Source organism: Sphaerodactylus townsendi, linkage group LG04, assembly GCF_021028975.2.
Source record: "Sphaerodactylus townsendi isolate TG3544 linkage group LG04, MPM_Stown_v2.3, whole genome shotgun sequence".
Classification (NCBI taxonomy): domain Eukaryota; kingdom Metazoa; phylum Chordata; class Lepidosauria; order Squamata; family Sphaerodactylidae; genus Sphaerodactylus; species Sphaerodactylus townsendi.
In genome coordinates, this window is record NC_059428.1 from 84,955,727 (window position 1) to 84,977,422 (window position 21,696).

Here is a 21,696-nt window from a genome sequence, read left to right on the forward strand (position 1 = left end):
TTCAAGAATCTGAACAATGGATACATATGTGTAAGTCCTGTTTTTATTCAAACTGGGTAAAATGAGGCAGAATTTCTTCCTGGCTCTCCCAGCTATAGCTGTTTTTTAATTCCAAATGGTATAATGTGTACATACTCAGAGACCCACTGTGGACAAGTTGTTTGTAAAGCTTCCAAACAAAATACACTTCCTCTTTCCACTGAAGGAAAAAATAAGCTGAGGAAAGGTTAATGGTTCTTAAGAGCAGCACAGGATGAAAGTAGGGAAACCAAGGGAGTTCAGTGAACTCATCAAGTCTGTTTGCTTGCTCCTACCTTGAAAACACCTAAAGATAGAAAACAAACTCTAGAAAACCTTTTACCAAGTTCCAATCTATGACATTTTACTTATTTTTACTTGAGTAACAATGCAGCTGTATTCTAGCACTGTTAAATTCTGAACTGCTTTTAAGTTCTTGCATGGACAAGCAAAGGGATCAGCTGTATTAGTTGTATTTACCACCATACATTTTCAAGAAGGGTTTGTTCAGTGGTACAAGTGAATATATTCAAGAAACTGAAAGTACACAAGTACACAGTTCAAGAAACTGAAAGTACACAATCTATTTCATCACAGACCTCTGAAGGAAAGGATTAGGAACTGCAAATCAATTGTTGAACACTGAGTGTACCAAAATTACTCCAGAATCTAAACATCAAGCCTTCATGCCAGAATAATTTGTAATTAGGCAGGTAAGATAACGTCACTGTGTCTGCAGAACTTTAGTTGCACAAAATTGAGAGCCCAGTGCAAAATAACTTTCTGGAGACAAGCAGTACAGCATAGAATGTCTATCTAGTATGAAATAGCTCAGGAAGAACTCGTAGCAGTAGAGTCTGAAACACCCTGAAAAGTCATTCTTCAGCAGTAATTCAACTATCTCTTCCTCTACTACTGGACCGTTTCCTGCCTCTGCTCCTTGATCGAGAGGAACTTCTGCTACGGCTTCGTGTCCAACTCCTGTTTCGACTCCGACTCCGCTGTCTCTTCTTACTACGTGACTGTCGTCTTCCATGACTCCCTGCACTCTCAGGAAGGTGCCTTTTCTTATGCTTTTGACTTTTTTTCTTCTCTGACTCTCCATTTCTTTTGTAGGCGTGTTCTGAGCTTGGACTGCTTCTTCTCCTCGGCCGACTATAATAGTCATCATAGTAGCCTGATCTATTTCTCCTTTCAGAGTTTTTAGCAGTATGTTTAGTCCATTCTGGGGAAATATAAATATCTCTGTTGGCTTCCCAGAACTCATTATTTGGATTTCTGAATACATGAAGAAAATTGCAGTGTTTCCCTCTTGGGCACTTCTGTCTTTCAAATAAGCCTGAAATAGATTAAGTAGTTATTAAAATTATATTTTAAAGGAGACATTCAATTATCTATTACCTTTATATTTTAAAGGTAATAGATAAATAGTAAATATTGGTTTCTAATGGAGACAAAACTGAGGGTGGAATGCTGGGAGAAGTGGCGTTATTGGATTGTTGTGAGTGAAGCCCCAGACATCTGCATGAGGATGGATTGCCACACATAAACTGCATTCCATTTTAAAATATTCTGCATTTACAGTTCATCGTACAGTTAATACAGTAATATGGAACACATACTCAAAGACACTCATTCAAAGTGACATACCACAAATAGCTGTTTTCCACCTTGTTACTGGGCAAAATTCACATTGAAGCTGCCGCCCGGCATACCATCTACCGTTGAACAAAGCAAGAGCTTCCTGACATTCTTGTTCTCTTTAAAATAAAATTGAGATGTTAGCACCCACAAAATCAGCAAAATTCAAACAAGACATGACATACCAAAAATAGCCAACTATGTTGAGAAAGCCTGCCTCATTCAGAATACGGACTACACATTTGATGTATCCTGGAGTTCACCAGCTTGTAAGTGTCATTGTGCATCTTTAATACTCACGATTGGTACTGAACATATACATTTCCCCGGAGGTGAGGTTCGAAGTTGCAGCTGACCTACATCAAAAGTTAAAGAGACTAATGTTACATTTGATGAGATTCCACTAAGTTATTAATTCTAGTTGTCATGACAGCACTGTGGTTTGACCTTGGGAACAGCTGCTTTATATCCTTACTAGCAGCAAAGCCCATTACGGAGGTGATGCAATGGGCACTAGCAAAGGGTGGAAGAGGAAGCATCTCCACTGTAATGGGGTAGAAATTTTGGAGAAACTGATCTATAAACTTATATCAGCAATAAAACTAGGTAAATATACTGATTAAAGTACATATTTGAACAACCAAAACCACAATTTTTTGCCATTAAATGGCAAGTTGGTCACATAGCATTTTAAAACTAGATATAGCTATCATTTAAGAAAGGTTTTTTGGACTAACACAGGGGTAGGGAACCTGCGGCTCTCCAGATGTTCAGGAACTACAATTCCCATCAGCCTCTGTCAGCATGGCCAATTGGCCATGCTAGTAGGGGCTGATGGGAATTGTAGTTCCTGAACATCTGGAGAGCCGCAGGTTCCCTACCCCTGGACTAACAGTTTTATCTTTTACTTTTATTAGTTAACCATATTTCATTTTTGTATTTTTTACAGAAGTTAACATTTTAATGGTTTCCTTGAAATGTTCTCCATTTTATTACTCTGGAACTTGGATTATTTTATTCCATGTTTTTCAACTGGTCTATGACCGTAAATAATAAATCTGAATCTGAATCCGTAGCAGTACAGGGATTCTAGGGTTTTGAGGACATAGGAGAAAAACTTTTTCTGGGGAAAACTCATTTATAAACTTACACCAGCAATAAAACTATGTAAATATACTAATTGAAGTATACATTTGAACAACCAAAACCCCAACTTTTTTGCCAGATGACTTATGGTGACCCCCATAGGATTTTCAAGGCAAATTTGCCATGGCCTGCCTCTGGGTCCTCAACCCTGGACCTCGTTGGTGGTCTCCCATCCAAATACTAACCAGGGTCAATCCTGCTTAGCTTCCAAAATCTAACAAGATCAGATTAGCCTGGGCTATCCAGGTCAGGGTAGGAACATGTTGCTTGTTAGGAATTAGTTAGTGAGTTCAACACTAATTCCAGATTACTTTTCAGTGCATGATGGAAGTTAAAATGTTAACACTGATAAACTTCAGTAAAACCACTGTATCATCCTCAAGGATACATCCAGCTTAATCAACACTCCCTTTACAAATATATTGTACAAGGAAAAACCTACAAGAAGAGAAGGAGGAGACCTCAGGGAGGCTAGTATAGTGACAGAGCTCAGAGTTCCATTGCTAAGCCACTGCAATCATTTAGAACTAAAACATGATGTGAGCTTGGAACTCATCCAGCCCTGATCCAATTACATGGGTGGCCACAGGGGATAAGTATAGCCTGTTCAGGACTGGTGAGGGCACAGAAAGGGGAATTCTGAGGTAGCATTTGAAAAATCTCCCTACCATCAGTATAAATCTGGGTTGAGGGGAGAGGAGATCTGGTTGTTTTATCCAACCAGTCTTTGATTTCTAATTAGCTGACAGCTGTGCTTATACTCTGCAGCTGTTGGCAGTACGAAGACAGTACACATGTACACTTGGCAAAGAGGAGGTCTTAGGAGACAACAGGGTCGCCTCCAATTTCCTGCTATTTCTCAACAAGACTGTGGAGGGAATCTGTCACCACTTCACCATTACAATTACTGTTCTCCACAGTTCAGCATTACACTTGGACAGAGGCGGTTCGGTGCTGTTGGTGTTGTTAGATCTCACCGCAGCGTTCGATATGGTAGACCACGACCTTTTGGTCCACCGCCTCGCTGGTATCGGGGTTCGAGATTCAGCCTTAAATTGGCTGATCTCGTTCCTCCGAGATCGGGGACAGCAGGTGGCATCGGGGGGTGAGATCTCCAAGCGTCGCCCCATTATGTGAGGGGTGCCGCAAGGAGCGATACTCTCCCCGATGCTTTTTAATATCTACATGCACCCCCTGGCGAGTCTAGTTCGGAGTTTTGGGCTGCAGTGTCATCAATACGCTGATGACACCCAGCTCTTGTTCACAATGGAGGGCAGCCCGACCTCAGCCCCTGATGCTCTCCAGCGTTGTCTTGATGCTGTGGCTGGTTGGTTGAATGCAAGTCGGCTGAAGTTGAATCCCACTAAGACGGAGGTCCTGTGGCTGGGCTGGGGGGAGTGTCCAGTGGCCTTTGGCCTGCCTACCCTTCTTGGCGAGACGTTAAAATTAACTTTGTCCGCCAAGAGCCTGGGGGTGACTCTGGATCCATCTTTATCATTGGTGGTCCAGGTCACCCAGACAGCCCAGGCAGCTTTTTACCATCTGCGGCAGGCACGGCAACTGGCCCCGTATCTCTCCCGTTCTGATCTGGCCACTGTGATCCATGCCACGGTCACCTCTAGATTAGACTACTGTAACTCGCTCTACGCGGGCTTACCTTTGACCATGATCCGGAAACTGAAACTCGTACAGAATGCGGCAGCCAGACTCCTTTCCGGAGCAACAGCAAGGGACCGGATTACTCCGGTCCTATACCAACTGCACTGGCTGCCGATCGAGTACCGGGTCATGTTTAAAGTTTTGGTTTTGACCTTTAAAGCCATTCGCAGCCTTGGCCCTGCATATCTAAGGTACCGTCTCTCCCTATATTGCCCTTCTAGGCCCCTCCGTTCATCGGAGGCGGACCTACTGGTGATCCCTGGCCCCAAGGCGATCCGGCTGGCCTCTACAAGGGCCAGGGCTTTTACGGCTCTGGCCCCTACCTGGTGGAACAGGCTTCCAGGTGAGATCAGGGCCCTGTGGGATTTACAAAGTTTCCGCAGGGCCTGTAAAACGGACCTGTTCCGCCAGGCGTTTGGCCAGCCGGGATGATATCAACTGCAACAAAAAGCAAACATCTGGCCTCCTGTGGGTTCATAAAAGGGGGAATAGAATAGCTGAAGCCATCTCTAGTCTAATATTTTATGTATTTTAATTAACTTATATATATGATGTTTTAACTTTTTATTTTGTTGGAAACCGCCCTGAGCCTTCGGGGAGGGTGGTATACAAATACAATAAATAAATAAATAAATAAATAAATAAATAAATAATATGCAGAAATGAATGGACATAAACAAATGGCAGAAAATAACTGCATTTGGACTGCACTATGCTTCTGACTCTGATTAAGCAAAATGTGTTTGTATAGTCATACCTTGAACTGAATAACCTTTCCCACATTCTTGAATTCTGGAAGAACATCTTCATAGAAGTCTAAGAATTGTTGGTAGATTTCTTCCTCGCTGTACTCCAGACTTGCATCTGTGTCGTAATCATCTCTTTTACACTGTTCCATCCCAAAAGTAACAAACATACCCCTGATAAGGAGGGTCTGGCTGGAGCTTGGATAGTTATGCTTCCGAGAGCATCTTGGAAAAGGGAAAAAAACACTCACTTGCACCTACTAAAGCTGCATGCACATAATATGCTGCACATAATATTTTGAATGCAGACAATTAATCTATAATATGTGTTCAGCAGAGGCTCGCTAGAAATCATTTCCCATCAGTCTTCTCACCCTCCACTGATTCCTATGATGTGCACAGAAGTTTTAAGAATTAGGCTCTGTCATTCAAACCGGGGATGACCATTTGGTACTGACAAAAGCTTCTTTATGATAGTTTACAGTAATTTCTGCACTTTTTTAGACTTGTATATCTACAAGTTAAAAATCATACAAGCAAGTTAATTTGATTTCTTAATTTACGTAACTCATGGAAACAATGTATTTCAACAGATTATCAGAGTAACACTGAAAATGGCTTTTTGTAATCTAAAAACACAATCCACTGAAAAGGATCACTTACAGCTTAGGAATTACCTGTCTCCAAATCGGCAAGCTCCTGTTTTAATATAGAATGGGCAATTAGCTCGATCTTTCTCTGTTCCTACATTTTCTGGAGGTTCTGGGTTATGCCATGTAGTTCCATTTTCCAGCTGTTTTAGAGAATATATTTTATCTATTAACGTTAACAGTTATTTTAAAAGGATCAAATTAATTCTGCATTATGCTTAATTCTATAAATTCTTCATAAAATCACTATTTATAGATTTTAAATGCAGCTTTTTAGAAGTTTTTAATTTTGAACGAATACCCATTTACTGATTTCAATGTATTTCCTAGAGTTTATTGCAACTAAATCCAGGAAGCAATAATCCCAGGCCAACCATTCGATGGCATCTCAGAGGCTGGCTCAAGGCAAGCATTCAGCCTTTTATTGGCCTCACCATGTTATGTTAAAAGGTTTTTGACATACCTGACTTTCAGCTTGATCCAACATCTTCTGCACAGCCTCCTATAAATGGTGCAAACACAGGACTAGTGAAAACTCTGAATGCAGACACCTCATCTGGTTTCTTTAGTTAAGAACCTAATATGTAGCATTCAATATTACATGCTCTTAATAATTTTAAGTTTGACTTAGTTTTGTTAAACACAAGGGAAAAAAGCTTACATGTAATTAAGAAATTTAGCACAAATGCATACATATATTCCAAGGGTTGTCTGTACTCAACATTCCTTTTCTCAACAACCAATGTAGAAAAACATAAGCTTAGAAAAAAAGGCCCCTTCCGCACACGCAAAATAATGTGTTTTCAAACCACTTTCACAACTGTTTGCAAGTGGATTTTGCTATTCTGCACAGCTTCAAAGAGCACTGAAAGCAGTTTGAAAGTGCATTATTCTGCATGTGCGGAATGAGCCACAGTTATGTTCTCCTACCATTTTCAGTAAGCACAAGTAAAAACAATCATTGCAGATTAATCCCGCTATGATGTACATGGCACATATTCTATGGCTCATGAATACATCATCAAAAAAGAAGCTGTGCTTCTTAAAAATCTTCCTTACTCTAATTCTGTGGCAGAATTTATCTTCCATCACTTCCAATGGGTTTTCCTCCTGCAGGCTTTGCTGTCACCGACTGAGGTGTGGAGGAATGTGCTTGGAACACATCAGTTCAGAAATGGGATGTGCTTGGCTCAGGGGTATGCCCAGCTCCTCAGGCTGTGCCAGGGTGGTGCAATTTTGGGATCAGTGGAACCCCGTCACTGCTGTGGCTGCAAAACAGGCAGCTTCTAACTGCAGTACATATTCTAGTGAGGTGCCAGTGTATGAATCTGAGGACACTGTGCAACAGGGGCTTTTGTCCAGGAGGGTAAACGTATTCAAGCTTTCTAAACAGCTGCTGGTTATCCGCTAAGCCAACTGAAAACAGCCCTTAAATTGTAGTTTTGGGAAATCCAGTGCTATCCTGAAAACATTTACTATCCTTCTAAGTGGACTCAAAACAGTGCAACTCTACTTACAATTGAACTGTTGAACACTTAGCCGTGACTCTTTTTTTCTTAGTTCCCCATGCTTGTATTGAATACATTTTAGCTTGCACAACCCCCATATATTTTTACTTGTATTTACTTCTCTCCCACTCCCATAAGCCCTTTCTCTCTTGATAGCCCTTTACTTGCATTTTATTGGTAAATCAGCCATATCATCCAAAACCAAAATTTATCAATAGAGACTCTGTATGATAGCAATGTGTATATATTGATTAAAAGCAGGCTGTTTAAACACTCAACATAGATTTTCACCCTATGGATCCAGGAATACTTCATTTAATATTTATTTTACACAGCTGTCATATCCCATTACATTCTACATTTCTGAATTAATATTCCTCCAAACAATGTAGGGGCAGATCAGTAAGATTATCTGTTCTCTACATGCTGAACAAAGTGAACAAAGAATTAAGCCAAAAAAAGCTGAGTAAAACCTGTTACTTTCTAACATGTTCCTCCCATTCCCAACAAGCTACAGAAAAAGATACATCTTGAAGAATGAGTCTGGTAAAGACGAGCTGTAACATCTTTGAGTGGAAAAAGTTGTTAAGGAATTGCAGTAATATAATTCCAAATTAAAGTCAAGAATGTAAAAAATATTGTACTACATTCGCTATAATTTCCTAGAAGCCGAGTATTATAAAGTCACAATTAACAAAATATATTCTTAGCCCCGCAAACTCCCAGCAAGAATTCCACTTGTGGTTTTAGCAACTAGTAGCACACTGGTGGACCACCAGGTATGCTGACTCCACCATCCTGTTGGGTATCTTACACCTGAGTGTGCAAAAATGAAAAGCAGCCCACAGCTATTGAGAATTTGTGTCCCTTCCTCTTGCAGCACAATTACCAGTTAAGAGGAGGTTGCTGCCAGAGGTCATTTTTCAGGGAGATTATTCCTCTGCCCAGTTTCCTGGTCCTTTTGAAAAACGGAATACGGTAAACTACCCAAGGCTTTAAGGATACAGCAATAATAATTATAACACAATTAGGCAACCAATACAAGCTGTTATAGGCTGATATATTTTTAAAGGCTGAAACAACATGTTATGATGTTTAACATGAGGATTATAGCTAGAATCCATGCTCCAAAGTTATACGGACCCCACTTAGCCTTCATAATGAACTGTATCAACACAGAGTCCTTCTGTACTTTCCCAGAAGTTCTACCCTGATTACTATGAGAGGATATGAACAGCGTTTATCCTCCCAGAGCAGGAATCACCTCTCTGTCTTTCTTCACTTGTTGTTTCCGCTCCTCCTCTTCTTGTTCTTTCCTTTGCTGGTCTTCCCATTCTTCTTTTATTTTTTGCTTAAAAAAACGGAAACAAAACTATTCAGTCATTGTAAAAAGAAGATTTGAAGCAATGATTATGAAAACTGCTATATTACATTTAAGTTAGAGCTGTCAAACAAATTTTTAGAATTATTTATCCAGCTCTTTCAACTGAACATCACATTAGTTTCCCCTCTAATAAAACCTCACTCCAGGTGTACCTTTGGGGCCATTAAAGAAAGTATAAAGGTTTTGTTTTTTGTAAACTGCTACTCAGTGTCAATATGGAAATACTACCTGCAACATTTTTTAATTCCCTGATACAGCAATAAATCAGGGCAAGGTTTAGTTTTTATCAAAAGCCTTTAACTTGCAGCCCGACTGTAGAAAATCTGCCCCCAACCATCAATGAAAGAATTAGCTGGTCTACAAGATGAACTGATCAGCACTTGAGTGTTGTAGAAGCAGGCAAAAGAAGGCAGGGTATGAGCAACATAATTATTTTCTACATTCAGAGCCTCAGCCGTAAAGGCTTGCCACAATTGGGTCAAAGAGTATATTGCACCTCTTCTTCTTCCTGACGTTTTCTTGCTGCCTCTTCTTTTTCCTTCTTGATCCTGAAAGCTTCCTGGGCCTTCTCTTCTCTCAGCAACCACTCTTCATGCAGTCTTTGCCTGCAAACACAATTAGTTCTTAGCAACTGTTAAATAATAAGAGTTACTAGTTTTTAAAATATATCTTTAGGAGCAATGGCACATTTTCTGTTGACTGTCCTTTAACTGAAAGGGCAAGGGGGAGAACAACTTTTATTGGTTCCTTCCTCCAACTGTAGATTCCCTCCCCCACTCCACACACAGTGTTCCAGAGGGTCCACTGATTCCAGTGGCAGGCTACCATGGGAAAGGGAGGTCAGAAAATTATTTTCTCAAAGTACATTCAGTATTTTCAAGGAAAACCGTTTGCATAGGAAAATACAAACATAATGGATTAATGTAAAATTGTGCTGCATATTTCTCAAAATGGGAAAGCAAAACTGCAATTTTACCTATATTAACTTGAAAATTTCACCATGGTTGACAGGTCTTACTTCAGAGTAAATGTATATGATTTTTAAATGTATTAAAATATTCCTATCCCTCCTTTCTCTCCTGATCACTCATGGAGCCATACAACAGGTACACCAGCAGCTTTACTGGTAATATCAAATCTCACACATATTAAATTATCATCTACCAATTGAAAATTCCACAGTAGAAACATCCAAGTCAAACATAAAGGACAAACTACTTTTTAACAGAAAGCCCTCTGAATAGGAATGGCTTTGCAAGCCTTCCCAGATCCCAACAAAGAAGGGTTCTCCTGACTATGCAGAATACCTTTCCATAAAATCACTACTGTAGCGGAAAAATCACACTCTACTCTACTGGACAGCACAGTCAATCAATTTATCAGGGAGATCAAGCTGCAAATTACATTCCTGGCTTTTCAGTCACCTTTCCATTTCAAGCCATTTTTCTTCTTCACCCAGCTCTTCCTCTTCGGAAACCTGTGCATCTTTCTCTGCTTCTGCTGAGGAGAGGACGATATTTTTAGATTTAAAATCAAGATTGTTCTCTTTAGGCTTGCTAATTATATTCAATAAATCTGACAATTCCAGACCTTCATTACCATATAATAGAGCATGATATAGCATTCCAAGGCCTCATTTAAACAAGCTGCTGGCAGGATAAAATTATTTCTTGTATAATGTACCTGTGCAATCATGCCACGTGTGAAACATTAATATGCCAGCACATCACTAGCCCCAGTTACAGACCTCTGGCTTGCTAAGACTACCGCACGTAACAGCTGAGGGTCCAGAACATAAGTTCTTTTCTCCTGTCAATATTGCAATTAAAATAAGCTGATCTTAAGATTGGCTGTTTGGATTTTCCAGGCTGTGTGGCTGTGTCCTGGTAGTTTTTGCTCCAAACATTTCACCTGCATCTATGGCTAACATCTTCAGCGGTAGGTCACAGTAAGATGTGTTTCTCTTCATGGCACAGTTAACACATCTTGCCTGAAGATGCTATCCACAGATGCAAGTGAAATGTTAGGAGCAAAACCTACCAGACCACGGTTACACAGCTTAGAAAACCCAATAGACAGTGGATTCCAGCCATGAAAACCTTCAACAATACATTCCCAAGATTATAAACTCATTGATTATATTAAAAACACAGCAGCCTTCTCACCCAACAGTGAAGATGCTGTTGATACAACTTAAGTTTCCAAGGTGAGGCTGAGAATGCAGTACTAACTCAAAGCTGTAAATGAAATACAAGAAGTTATAGGAGAATTTAGTTGTCAAGATAGTGGATTCTACACCATCCTACCACTCCTCTGAGCAAAGTCTGAAGCTTCCTTTCAGCCCAAGCAGCCTTTCTCCAACTTAAGTGGCTCTTCCACTGATGAATGCAATACTCCAAGGAGTGTTCCTTCAGTTTAAGAATACTTCCTTCAACTTAAGTAGCTATAATAGAACAGGAAAAGCCACTTAAATTGAAAGGCTTGCTAGGCTGGAGGAAGCTCCTTGAACATTGCAGGATCTACCCCATGAACAATTAACGGATTCAAGGAGTCTTTTTGTTGGTGTAGTAATCTTCCATTAAGGGACTATAGATTGGTTCCAAAGATTTGAATGGAAAAGCATACCTGGATTCAACCAACTGTCATCATATCAGGTTATTCAAGCTTTATATCATAACCCCAAAGTATAAAGTATAAAAACAGAGAATGACAGGCATCAACAAGTCCATTCACAAGCTTCCTAAGGCAACTGCCCTTGGAAAAAATGATATTCACGAGCACATATCCATCCCCAGAACTCTCACCTGTACCACATTTTGACTATCAGAAGCTAGAGCTCAGTGGTAGAGCATCTACTGTGCATGTAGACAGTGCCAGCTAGAAGAACCTGGAAGAAAGTGGTGTAAAGCACAGCTGCAAAGCTTCTGCAGACAGAGTAAAGAAATTTGACCTTCAGAGTCCAAAGGTCTGACTCAGTATGAGGCAGCTTGAAGTATATGTAAATGCAAGAGTCTGTCCAGCTGGTAAACTCAGCCAAAGTAAAAGAAATTCCCATCTCTTTAAAAAAAAACCCTCTAATTTATGCCAGAGGATGCTGAGATGAAAGGTACACGTTATTAGTCAAATGATATGCCAAGTCAGTATTTCTGAATCCTGATAATATGCAATAGTGCAGCTACAATAACATAACCTTGCTTTGGTAATTTCTGATAAATAGCCACTGGTGACAACTATCTCCCAATATTTTAGAAAATACTTCACAACAAAAAGGCAAAAGTGGTGCTTCTGCACACACAGCAACAGAATTTTACCTGAATCTCTCAGTCTTGCCAATAATTGTCTTTTTTTCTTTCGTTTCTCTTTCTTCAGAAGAGCTCTGTACTTCTTATGGCTAAAGATAGAAAAGTTTCTCCTTTATTTTTTATAGCAAATAGCCAGCAAATGCTCAGCTAAAATTTCTCAGATTTTAAACCACATAAGATCTGCAACAGCATTTTCTTAGCAGACTGGATTTAAAAATCGCCTGCTCATTGTTTTGCAGTTTCATATTTTATCACTTTAGAAACAACATAATGGGGGAAAGAAACAATAATATTCCAAACAAGAACCACATTTAAGTATCCTAAGAAAACCCTATCCAAATAACCTTAGACACATATCATCAGTTTCGTATTTCTGGTTCCACAGTATTGTCATTTGCCCCACACACATTTGAGCATCATTTCCCCTACCATTACATGTGTACATCATATGTCACACACCCTGAAGAAAAACATCTGTCAATGGCACAATCCCTTTTCCCCAGCTTTTGACTATAATAATTTTTGCCACAATTAACATATTTCTAATACATCTCCCCCCTGAATTTACTGTTAGTTTAGCTCCTGTAATCTATATATATATAAATCTATCAGTTCATTTTTCTGCTGACAGGTAATCTCCCAAACTACTGGACCGATTGCTTTGAAATTTTCACACAACATCGCATTCATGTGCAGCCAGGTTTCCATACTGTTTCCACACCTCCTATTGTGTACATGTCACAACTGTGCCAGTTATTGTATACATGCCACACTTGTGACAGTTGGAACCACAGTTCTGTTCCGCAACAGCGCCATCTGCCAGCCATCAAAGCAACACCCTCTGATACAAGGGAACCAACCATGCCTTCCTTGAAAACCACTGCCTTATGGAGTGAAAGGGATGGGGTAGGCCATCTTCAAATGGCCCACCCACTCTAGCGGAGGAAGGTGAGGGGGGGGTCCAGGGGTTTGCTGGACCAAACGCTCTGAAATTTGAACACAACGTAGCTCATGACTCTCAGCGTGTTTTAAGCTAGATAATTCGCCTGCAAGGGAAGGGAGTGAAAGGGACAGGACCAGCCCACCTGGACATGGCCCACCCACCCTAGCAGAGGAAGGGGAACGTTAGGGAGGGACCTGCAGGGTTGCCATGCAAGGGAACGGGAGAGAGGGAGGGGAGCGAGGGGCCCCTTGCCTCTCCCCTCCCTTGAAATCATTGTGCAATGACACATGTTCGAACCGTTTGCTTCCCCTTTTCTTCCTTTTCCACTTCACCAGACTCAGCCACAGCAACGCGTGGCCGGGCATGCTTGTTTTATATATTATTTCTTTCAGTTCTACTACATACTTCAGTTCTTATGACTGTAGTAATATGAAGCTCAAGGGTTATCAATTATTTCTGATCCACTTTGTTCTAGCCAGAGTATCACCACAGTCTAACTGTAGCATAGCCAAAACAATCTTTTCCTCTTTCTTCCAACATCACCCCTAGTCCTTCCACACACACCCATCTCTGGCTTCATCTGCCTAAACAGTCTGGGACCAAAAAATCTGAAGGACCAACCTGTACATTTATTACATTACATACAAAACTCTAGTCTGGCTGCCGTTTGAAGATTAGCTAGTGACCCAGAATTAAACTTTCTTAATGTTACTTCTCCAATTAAGCAATACCTTTCTCAGACACAGTGAAAAGCCCTCAGCTACCAAGTGGGAAGGGGACAAGTGGAGCAGAAATTCTAAACTAAATTAGACTAAACAACCCTACGGTTCCAATGTGCTAGGTAGGTGACAGTGTACTGACCAAAATTCTCTTCTCTTCTGAACATGAAGGAAAAGTGAATATTTTGAGCTCAGGAGAATTCTCAGACCCCTTGAATTTTAGCAAAAATTTAGGGGGTTTTGTAATAATTTGACTCTACATGTGCTGATACAGCACTGGTTTCTCAATGCATTGAGTTTCTAGCTCAGGGGTAGGGAACCTGCGGCTCTCCAGATGTTCAGGAACTACAATTCCCATCAGCCCCTACCAGCATGGCCAATTGGCCATGCTGACAGAACATCTGGAGAGCCGCAGGTTCCCTACCCCTGTTCTAGCTTCATTGAGAAACAGTGATAATAAAAGCTAGCTTACAATTTGAGTCCCAAACAACCAATACTCCCTTCAAATCAATCTTCTTTCAGTTAATTTATATTTAAAAAAACATTAATTTCCTGCTCATATTCTCCCAATCATCCCATTCAAAGGATTCACAAGACTTTAAACATCTCTTGTCCTGGGAGGAATGGGTTAGGCATACCAGTCAGCAACCGCCACATCAAAGGCAGCAACAGAGTAACAACTGAAAACAACTGTGAGAATGGGATGGGTTAACATACTGAGAATAGGAAAGGTACAAGAAAAAAATTATCTATTAAGAAGATGAAGTTTACTAAAACGAAAACAGCTTGGAAGACTTAATGACCAAGAAGAGGGAATGTGATCAAGATTGCTGATCCTTCGGTGGTCTGCCTATTTTTACTGCTAAAAGTTCTATTGCTGTCTTCCGCGTGTTAAATTAAGGCAGACTGTATCCGAAAGTGTTTCGGTTTTGATTCAATCTGCTTTGTAAACTCAGCAGCAGAAAAATTTACACGTTCTCTGACGGATAATTCCGGGGTTCTTCCTTCCGCTTTCCTGCAAGAGTATAAAACATCTAGAAACCTCATGGTTGGAATTACATCGTAGCCTCTGGTTTTTCTGTGAAACACACCTGACAGTGATGCCTCAGTAGCTGCAGCGAGAGAGAAACGCAGGACTAGGGTTGGTAATTGGGAAAAAAATTCGGCCCCGGTTCGGATTCGGCTCCAGTTCGGATGTATGGGGTCGGATCCCCCCATATCCGAGCCTGCCAGGCTCGGATACACCCGAATTTCCGAGATTCTTGGGTTCGTTTTTATTTTTTTAGCTGTTTTTCCCTATTTTGGCCTGCAGGGGGGCGCATTTTTGATATCGGCATGATGAATTGCAGGGTATCTTCAGAATACAAATGCAATATAAGTTTGGAGCACTTTGGTTCAGGGGCCAAGTTATGGACCCTCAAAGATAGCCCCTATATTCCATTGTTTTCAATGGGAGCCAATTGAATATAGGGGCTAACTTTGAGGGTCCATAAATGGCCCTCTATGAACCAAACTGCACCAAACTTGGGGTGCATGAAGATTCAGAACAAGTATTCCAAAGATTACCCTTGCATTCTTTCATGTTGAGTACCTTCACAAATGCACCTACCTGCAGGCACCCTGGTGATTTTTGCCCAAGATTCTGTGGTTTTGCATTGAATTTTCTCAATTTGCTTTCAATGGGGGATTCCTGGGGTACTGCAGAGTTGCATTTTTTAAAAGGTATCACTGTCTTTGGGAAACTTTCATGATTGGTACCTTCATGGCCTGTTATGATCATGCATCTCCTATAGTTTGAGGTACAGTTGGTCTAGTCCAGGGGCCCAAGTTATGGACCCTCAAACAGGTTGTCTCTATCCCCCCATTGTTTCCAATGGGAGGCCCGTTTAATAGAAGATAGGGAGGGCTACGATTTGAGGGTCCATAACTTGGGCCCCTAGAACCAAACTGCACAAAGCTTGTGTGCATGATCATAACAGTGTCATGAAGGCACCCTGAAAGTTTGGTGTCACTAGCTGGAAAACAATTTTTTTGTAATTTTTTTTGTTGAACCTCCATGTATAAGAGCGAGTGAGACAAATATTTTAAAAGGTATTGGCACCAAACTTTCAGAGGTATCATCAGAAGATCCCTCATGATCACACCATACAGGTTAAGGGGACTTTTGCTTCATGGGGTTCAATGCTATGGAGTCCTTCCAAAAGGGGTAGGGTCCATCTCTGCCCCATTGTGCTAAAGTCCCCAAACCTGTATGGTGTCATCATCAGAGACTCTCTCTCTGAAGATACTCCTGGTAGTTTGGGAGACTGTGCAACTTCAGAAATCTGCACCCCATGGACAACCCTCCAAGAAATTTCCCATTGACATCCAATGCAACAAAGTCAATGCAGAACAGGGAAGTCTGGCAAAATGGAGGGGAACAGCACCCTACCAGACCACGACCACAGCAGCTCTGGAAGAAGCTCTGCAAACCTTCACCTCTTAGTAAATGGAAGCAACTGTGCAATACTCTTCAAGCTGGGGCACAACTGACTCTGTTACCAAGCGATGATGCCACACCAGTCACTACATCAACGCCAAAGCAAAGCCAGCACAAAGGAGATCCACAATTTGGAAACCACTTTATACTAGAAAAAATATCACAGTGCAACGCCTAGATTTCCAACATTTCTGGATTTCCAAGCATTCCTTGGCCTAATCACAGAACTGTCTCCATTAAAACTCTACTTTTAAAGGTGCTGCTGTGGTAGGGACTCGGGAGATTTTTCGATTACAGATGCACAGAGAAACAGGGTGTAATATGCATTTCGCCAGAGTTCACTCTTCTGTACACATGACAGCTATTTAACAAAAGAGTCACACACTGTAACACCAGAAAAACAGTCTTTATGCTTCGGTAGTAATGCAAGGGCAAACGAACTACCCCTGCCCATGCACAATAACACACACCTAAGAATCCAGACAGCAAAGAGTGAAACACTGAAAATGCTCACTTACAATACCCATACCATTACGCAAAACACTTATCACAACTTAAGTTACACACACCCCCCAACAACTCAGCCTTTTTTTTTGGCTTTACAGCCTTTGCCCCTCCAAATTCCAAGAGGGAAAGCTCGATGTGCTTTCAACAGTTGAAGTAAAAGCAAAAAAGTGCTTTAAAGGCAAAAAATTGGTTTAGGTTGGTATGGTTTCCACCCACCGAAATCCTACCGCTTTTACTTTTCTTTTTCTTCTCCTCTCCAGGGCATGCAATAGCCCATTAAGGCAGGCTCTCCATGATACAGGGATTTCAAAGGAAATGGAGCCATCCTTGAAAAGAGATCTCTCCAAGCTCTCTGACCACAAAATGGACTGGGACCAGTGGCCCAAGGTACAATTTGTGGCCAGATGCGTTTTTTCAAAAAAATCCAAAAGGAGTCTCAGCTTAAATGTAATCCCAAGCGAAAGTCTGGACGGCAAAATCTCTCCATATGGGGCTGCAGGCCCAGCCCCTTTGTTCAAAGTCAGGGCTGAATTGGAAGCCACATCAGCAGGCAAGCTAAGGTGTGACCCATTTCATCAGTGGCATGGTGAGAACATTAAGAAGAACAAAGGGAATAAGTAAATGGCCTCAAGGAGTCCTTCTTTGCTACGCAGACTTACTTGGGCAGATCTGAATTTAGCAGCTGCAATGTATTGTTGAAGGAAGGCTTTCAGGGCCATATGCAACTGGTCTTCTGGTGGGTTTTCTGGGCTGTGTGGCCGTGGTCTGGTGGATCTTGTTCCTAATGTTTTGCCTGCATCTGTGGCTGGCATCTTCAGAAGTGTATCACAGAGGGAGTCTGTTACACACTGTGTCCATAACTTTGGCCCCTGAACCAAATCTTCACTCAGGACTTAGGGGAGAATCATCAGGACAGTCACCAGATGATAATTCCAGAAATTCTGGTGCCACTATCTCAAAAAATGGCCCTGACATCTACAGCAACGCAAGAAATTTCCCCAGATTCTGGTGCTCTGAGTGACTTCCACTCCATTGCAGCAAAATAGGAGGATCCATGAGGATCACTTGTTTTAGAATACGCTTTTGAGCCACTGTGTGGCACCACAGAGCATGGGAGGAGCGATTGCTGTGTTCAGACGTGGTGTCAAAGGGCTTGGATCACCTGTGATGTGCAGGTGATTTTGGGTGTGACCAAGTGAGAAAAACCAAGAGGATCTACTTGGGGATCCATGCTTTTAAGCAGGTCTTTCGCAGTAACTGTGGCACCACAGAGCGTGGTATGTGTGATTGTTTTGTGCAGACTTGTGTCTACAGGCCTTGCACTGTGATGTGATTGTGTTTTAGGGAGTTACTTAGCACAAAAAATCATGGTGGATCCATGAGGATCCATGTTTTTTGAAAGCATATTTTTTTGCGCCACTGCGTTTCCACAAAGCGTGGGATCCCATTATTTATTTTTTTTTGTGAAGACATGTGTCTAAGGATTTTTTGCTATGATGTGGTGCAGTGATTTTTGGGATAACTTGAGTGAAAAAACCAGGAGGATCCCATGAGGATCCATGCTTTTTAACCATGTTTTTTGTGCTTACTGCGGAGGCCACAAAGTGTGGTATGTGTGATTGTTTTTTTGTGCAGAACTTATATGTATAAGGACTTGTACTGTGATGTGGCGGTGATTTTGGGGTTGACCAAAGTGAAAAAACCATGCAGCTCTGTGGGGATCCATAGCTTTTTTAATCCATGTTTTTGTGCCACTGTGGGACCGCGAAGCATGGCTACGGTATAGTGATTGTTTTGTGAAACAGACATGTGTCTAAGGACTTGGCGCTATGGTGAGGTGATTTTTGGGGTGACTTCAAGTAGAAAAAAACATGAGGAAGTTCATGGTTTTTAAGCTAGGTCTTTTGCACCAATGCGCGTGCCACGGTTTTGTGGGATTTCTCCCTTCCTCCCCTACTAATAACACCTTTTCCTGCTTCCAGGATGCCCCCTTGAAGCACACCAGAGATCTCCCAAAACAAGAGCCAACATAACAACCCAAAAGAGCCACCTGTGCTCAACGCAACGTCCAAGATATTTATTTAGGGAGAGTCGTGATTTTTTTGTGGTGTTTTAAAGCTTTTCAAGCTTCAAGTGTAGCTTTTAGTTTTCAAAGCAGTTTTTGTGTTCAGTTTTCAAGCAGCTTTTGAAGAAGGCAGCTTTGGGGGCAAAGGGAGGGTTGTTGTGATCTAGTGGTTTTGTTTTGTGTTTGTTTTACTTTCACAAGCTTCATGTGACACTGAGTGCCTGGCTGCAAGAGGCTATTTCATAAAAAAAAAAAACTTTAGTGGCTCTCTTGGGGGAGGCTTAGGGATTTTGTCCCCGTGTGTGTTGGCAATGAAGGGATTGTGCCATTTATATCATTATTTTCCAGAAAAAAGGAAGAAAAACTGAGAGTTTACAAACTAGTCTGGTTGAGAAGTGAAGTATTCTGTACTGTAGCAAGGAGAACTTGAAGCTCCACCTAGAGATTGGCAAATTAGCACTTCCAAAGGGAACTTCAGATGTCTCTTTCTCCTTCTATTTGTTCCTGCGTGCTAGCTGAACCTTATACCCAATTGAGAAAATATACAGTAATGATAATGATAATGACTACAAGTCTCCAACAGTCCAAATAATAACTTACTGGAAACCTTTGATAAGAAGTAAGAAAAAAAAAACAGCGGAGGGCAAAGTCACCCCTCTACTTGCACTAGTGATCTCAATAGAAATGGTCTCCCTGCACTTACAGGGAAATTCGAAATGAGTGAGTGATTTTTTTTCTCTTTTAACTGGGGAAAGTCTCGTGCTGTCGAGTGCCGGCAGCAGAGACTTTTTCACTTTTAAAAAATAAACTTTATGAGCTCTCTGGGAAGGTTTAGGGTGTGTGTATGTGAGTGATTTTTATTTTAAATGGAAGGGAGCCTGCCCGTCCCGATACAAACAAACAAAATTTAAAGAGCTCTCTGCTGTCAGCTCTCTGCTGTCAGCTGTCTCTCTCTCTCTCTCTGTGTGTGTGTGCGTGTGCGTGTGATTGCCCCTGCCGATACAAACAAACTTTAAAGAGCTCTCTCCAGTCAGCTTAGACTATGTGTGTGTGTATGAGTGAGTGAGTGATTTTTATTTCGAATGGAAGGGAGCCTGCCTGTGCCGATACAAACGAACAAACTTTAAAGAGCTCTCTCTGGTCAGCTGACTGTGTGTGCGTGTGTATGAGTGAGTGATTTTTGTTTTGAATGGAAGCCTCCCCGAAACGGGCAGCAGAGCCTAGTTCATTTAAAGGAAAAAACATTAAGGGTAAGAAGAAGGGCTTTCTCAGCAGCCCGCAAACGGGGGTATTCTTTTCTCTCTTTTTTTAATGGAATGAAGCCTCGTCCTGGAGCCACCGATACCGAGCGGCAGAGGCTATTTCATTCAAGAAAAAAAACTTTCTAAGGGGAAAGAGGACTTTTTCGGCAGCACGCGAGGGGATGATTATTTTCTCTCTTTTTAATTGAATGAAGCCTCGTGCTGGCGCCGAGTAGTAGTTCTTTTATTAAAAAAAAAAACCTTTAACTTGTTGCGGGCTCGGCTGGCTTGTGAAGCCCGAATATTTTCGGGGCTGAGGAGGGCGCCGCCGCCTGCTACCGCTGCCGGAGAGGGTTGTTTGTCACCCCCCCCCCCCCGTCGCTGCTGCTGCCTGCCGCCGGAGGGGGTTGTTTGTCGCCCCTCCCGCCGCCGCCGCCGCCTGCTGCCGCCGGAGGGGGTTGTTTGTCGCCCCCCCCCCGCCGCCGCCGCCGCCGCCGCCGCCTGCCGCTGGAGGAAGTTGTTTGTCGCCCCCGCCGCCGCCGCCGCCGCCAAAGGGCCCCTTGCTTCGGGGTTTCTGCTGAAGGCGCCACAAAGACCCCCCCCCCCCCCGGAGTTCCGCTTAAGCCCCGCCCACTCTGAACCGAGGCACATTTCAAAAACTGACTCCTTTGCCTCCCCTCCCCATTTTACCTCAGTCGCACCGACGGTTCTGTACCCGCCACCAGCAACAGCAATACGGGCGCCGCCATCTTACATGGTTCCTGGGTTAGTCACATGATTAGAAAGCCAGCGGATGTGGCATCAATAACTTCCGGGAGCACCCTCTGAAACAAGCGGGATATGAAGGAAAAGCGCAAATCGTAAGGGGGAGTCGGGAGTTTTGGGATCATCGCAGCTTTTACTCGTCGTTGGGAAGTTGAGCCGGATTTGCTTTAACGTCCAAAGCGAAATAGTGGCATTTTTATCGTAGGATTGCCTTAAACTAAAGCAACAGCTGTTCTTCCCCTTGAGATGAAGGATGCCTTCATCGTGCGAATCCCGTTACGCCCAAGGTCGCTATGGGTCGGAGCGGCTTGATGGCACTTAACACACGCCCAAGCCCAACAACGGCTGGTCTCTTCCTTATTTTTGCAGCACATCCTCGGCATACTTTGAAATGAAGATTGTTGATCCTTCGGTGGTCCATTAGGGAAAAAACTGACAAAAAAACGAAGGCAGAGAGCAGATTAATACCTTTTGATTAGGTCCAATCAAATTGTCATGGATTTATCAACAGGCTTTTGAGTTACTCGGAACTTTTTATCAGTCGTTTTTCAAGACAAAAATCAAGAGGGGGGGCGGGGAGGGTGATAGAAAAGCCCCACATCATTAATCTTGAGGTGGAGAAAATGTAATTCAGTAGTGTATCTAGGATGAAGATAAACGATAATATCCAAAGTCTTATGAATGTTAGTGAAACCCCATTGAGTTCAACAGGATTTGCTTTCAAATAGCCAGAGACTCTGAGCTGGACCATGCTAACTGTTCAAGTCATCTTAGTATTTAGAATTGGTAATGCACCCATTATTTATGAGACAAGGATGAATATCCCAAATATTATGTAAGCTGTGCTGAAGTTTGTGACATACAGGGATCTGGTGAAATGAATTATTTCCAAGTACCTGCCTTTAGAATTAAAGTTACGGTAG

The 21,696-nt window shown here is 42.0% G+C and overlaps 2 protein-coding genes across 5 annotated transcripts in view; one reads left to right on the top strand and one right to left on the bottom strand.

Annotated features, from left to right (window-relative positions):
- Nucleotides 1–360: 360 nt before the first annotated feature.
- Nucleotides 361–20,800, bottom strand: ZRSR2 (zinc finger CCCH-type, RNA binding motif and serine/arginine rich 2). 2 transcript variants are annotated; one of them, XM_048494650.1, is made up of 11 exons: nt 20,699–20,800; nt 12,064–12,143; nt 10,177–10,249; nt 9,249–9,357; nt 8,633–8,719; nt 6,324–6,362; nt 5,888–6,003; nt 5,222–5,435; nt 1,960–2,015; nt 1,669–1,778; nt 361–1,357 (listed from the first exon to the last, which is right to left on the bottom strand). In XM_048494650.1, the coding sequence occupies exons 1-11, from the start codon at nt 20,755–20,757 to the stop codon at nt 912–914; spliced, it is 1,389 nt and encodes a 462-aa protein (XP_048350607.1). In that variant the 5' UTR covers nt 20,758–20,800; the 3' UTR covers nt 361–911. The 2 variants fall into 2 exon arrangements, with proteins under 2 accessions (XP_048350607.1, XP_048350606.1); XM_048494649.1 differs by having other exon boundaries at nt 10,177–10,252.
- Nucleotides 20,655–21,696, top strand: part of CLTRN (collectrin, amino acid transport regulator) — a 31,353-nt gene continuing 30,311 nt past the window's right edge. The window contains exon 1 of one of the 3 annotated variants that reach the window (XM_048494652.1): nt 20,655–21,559. In XM_048494652.1, the coding sequence (XP_048350609.1) occupies nt 21,523–21,559 (37 nt within the window). In that variant the 5' untranslated portion in view covers nt 20,655–21,522. The remainder of the gene's footprint in view (nt 21,560–21,696) is intronic. The other 2 variants (XM_048494651.1, XM_048494653.1) reach the window with 2 other exon arrangements.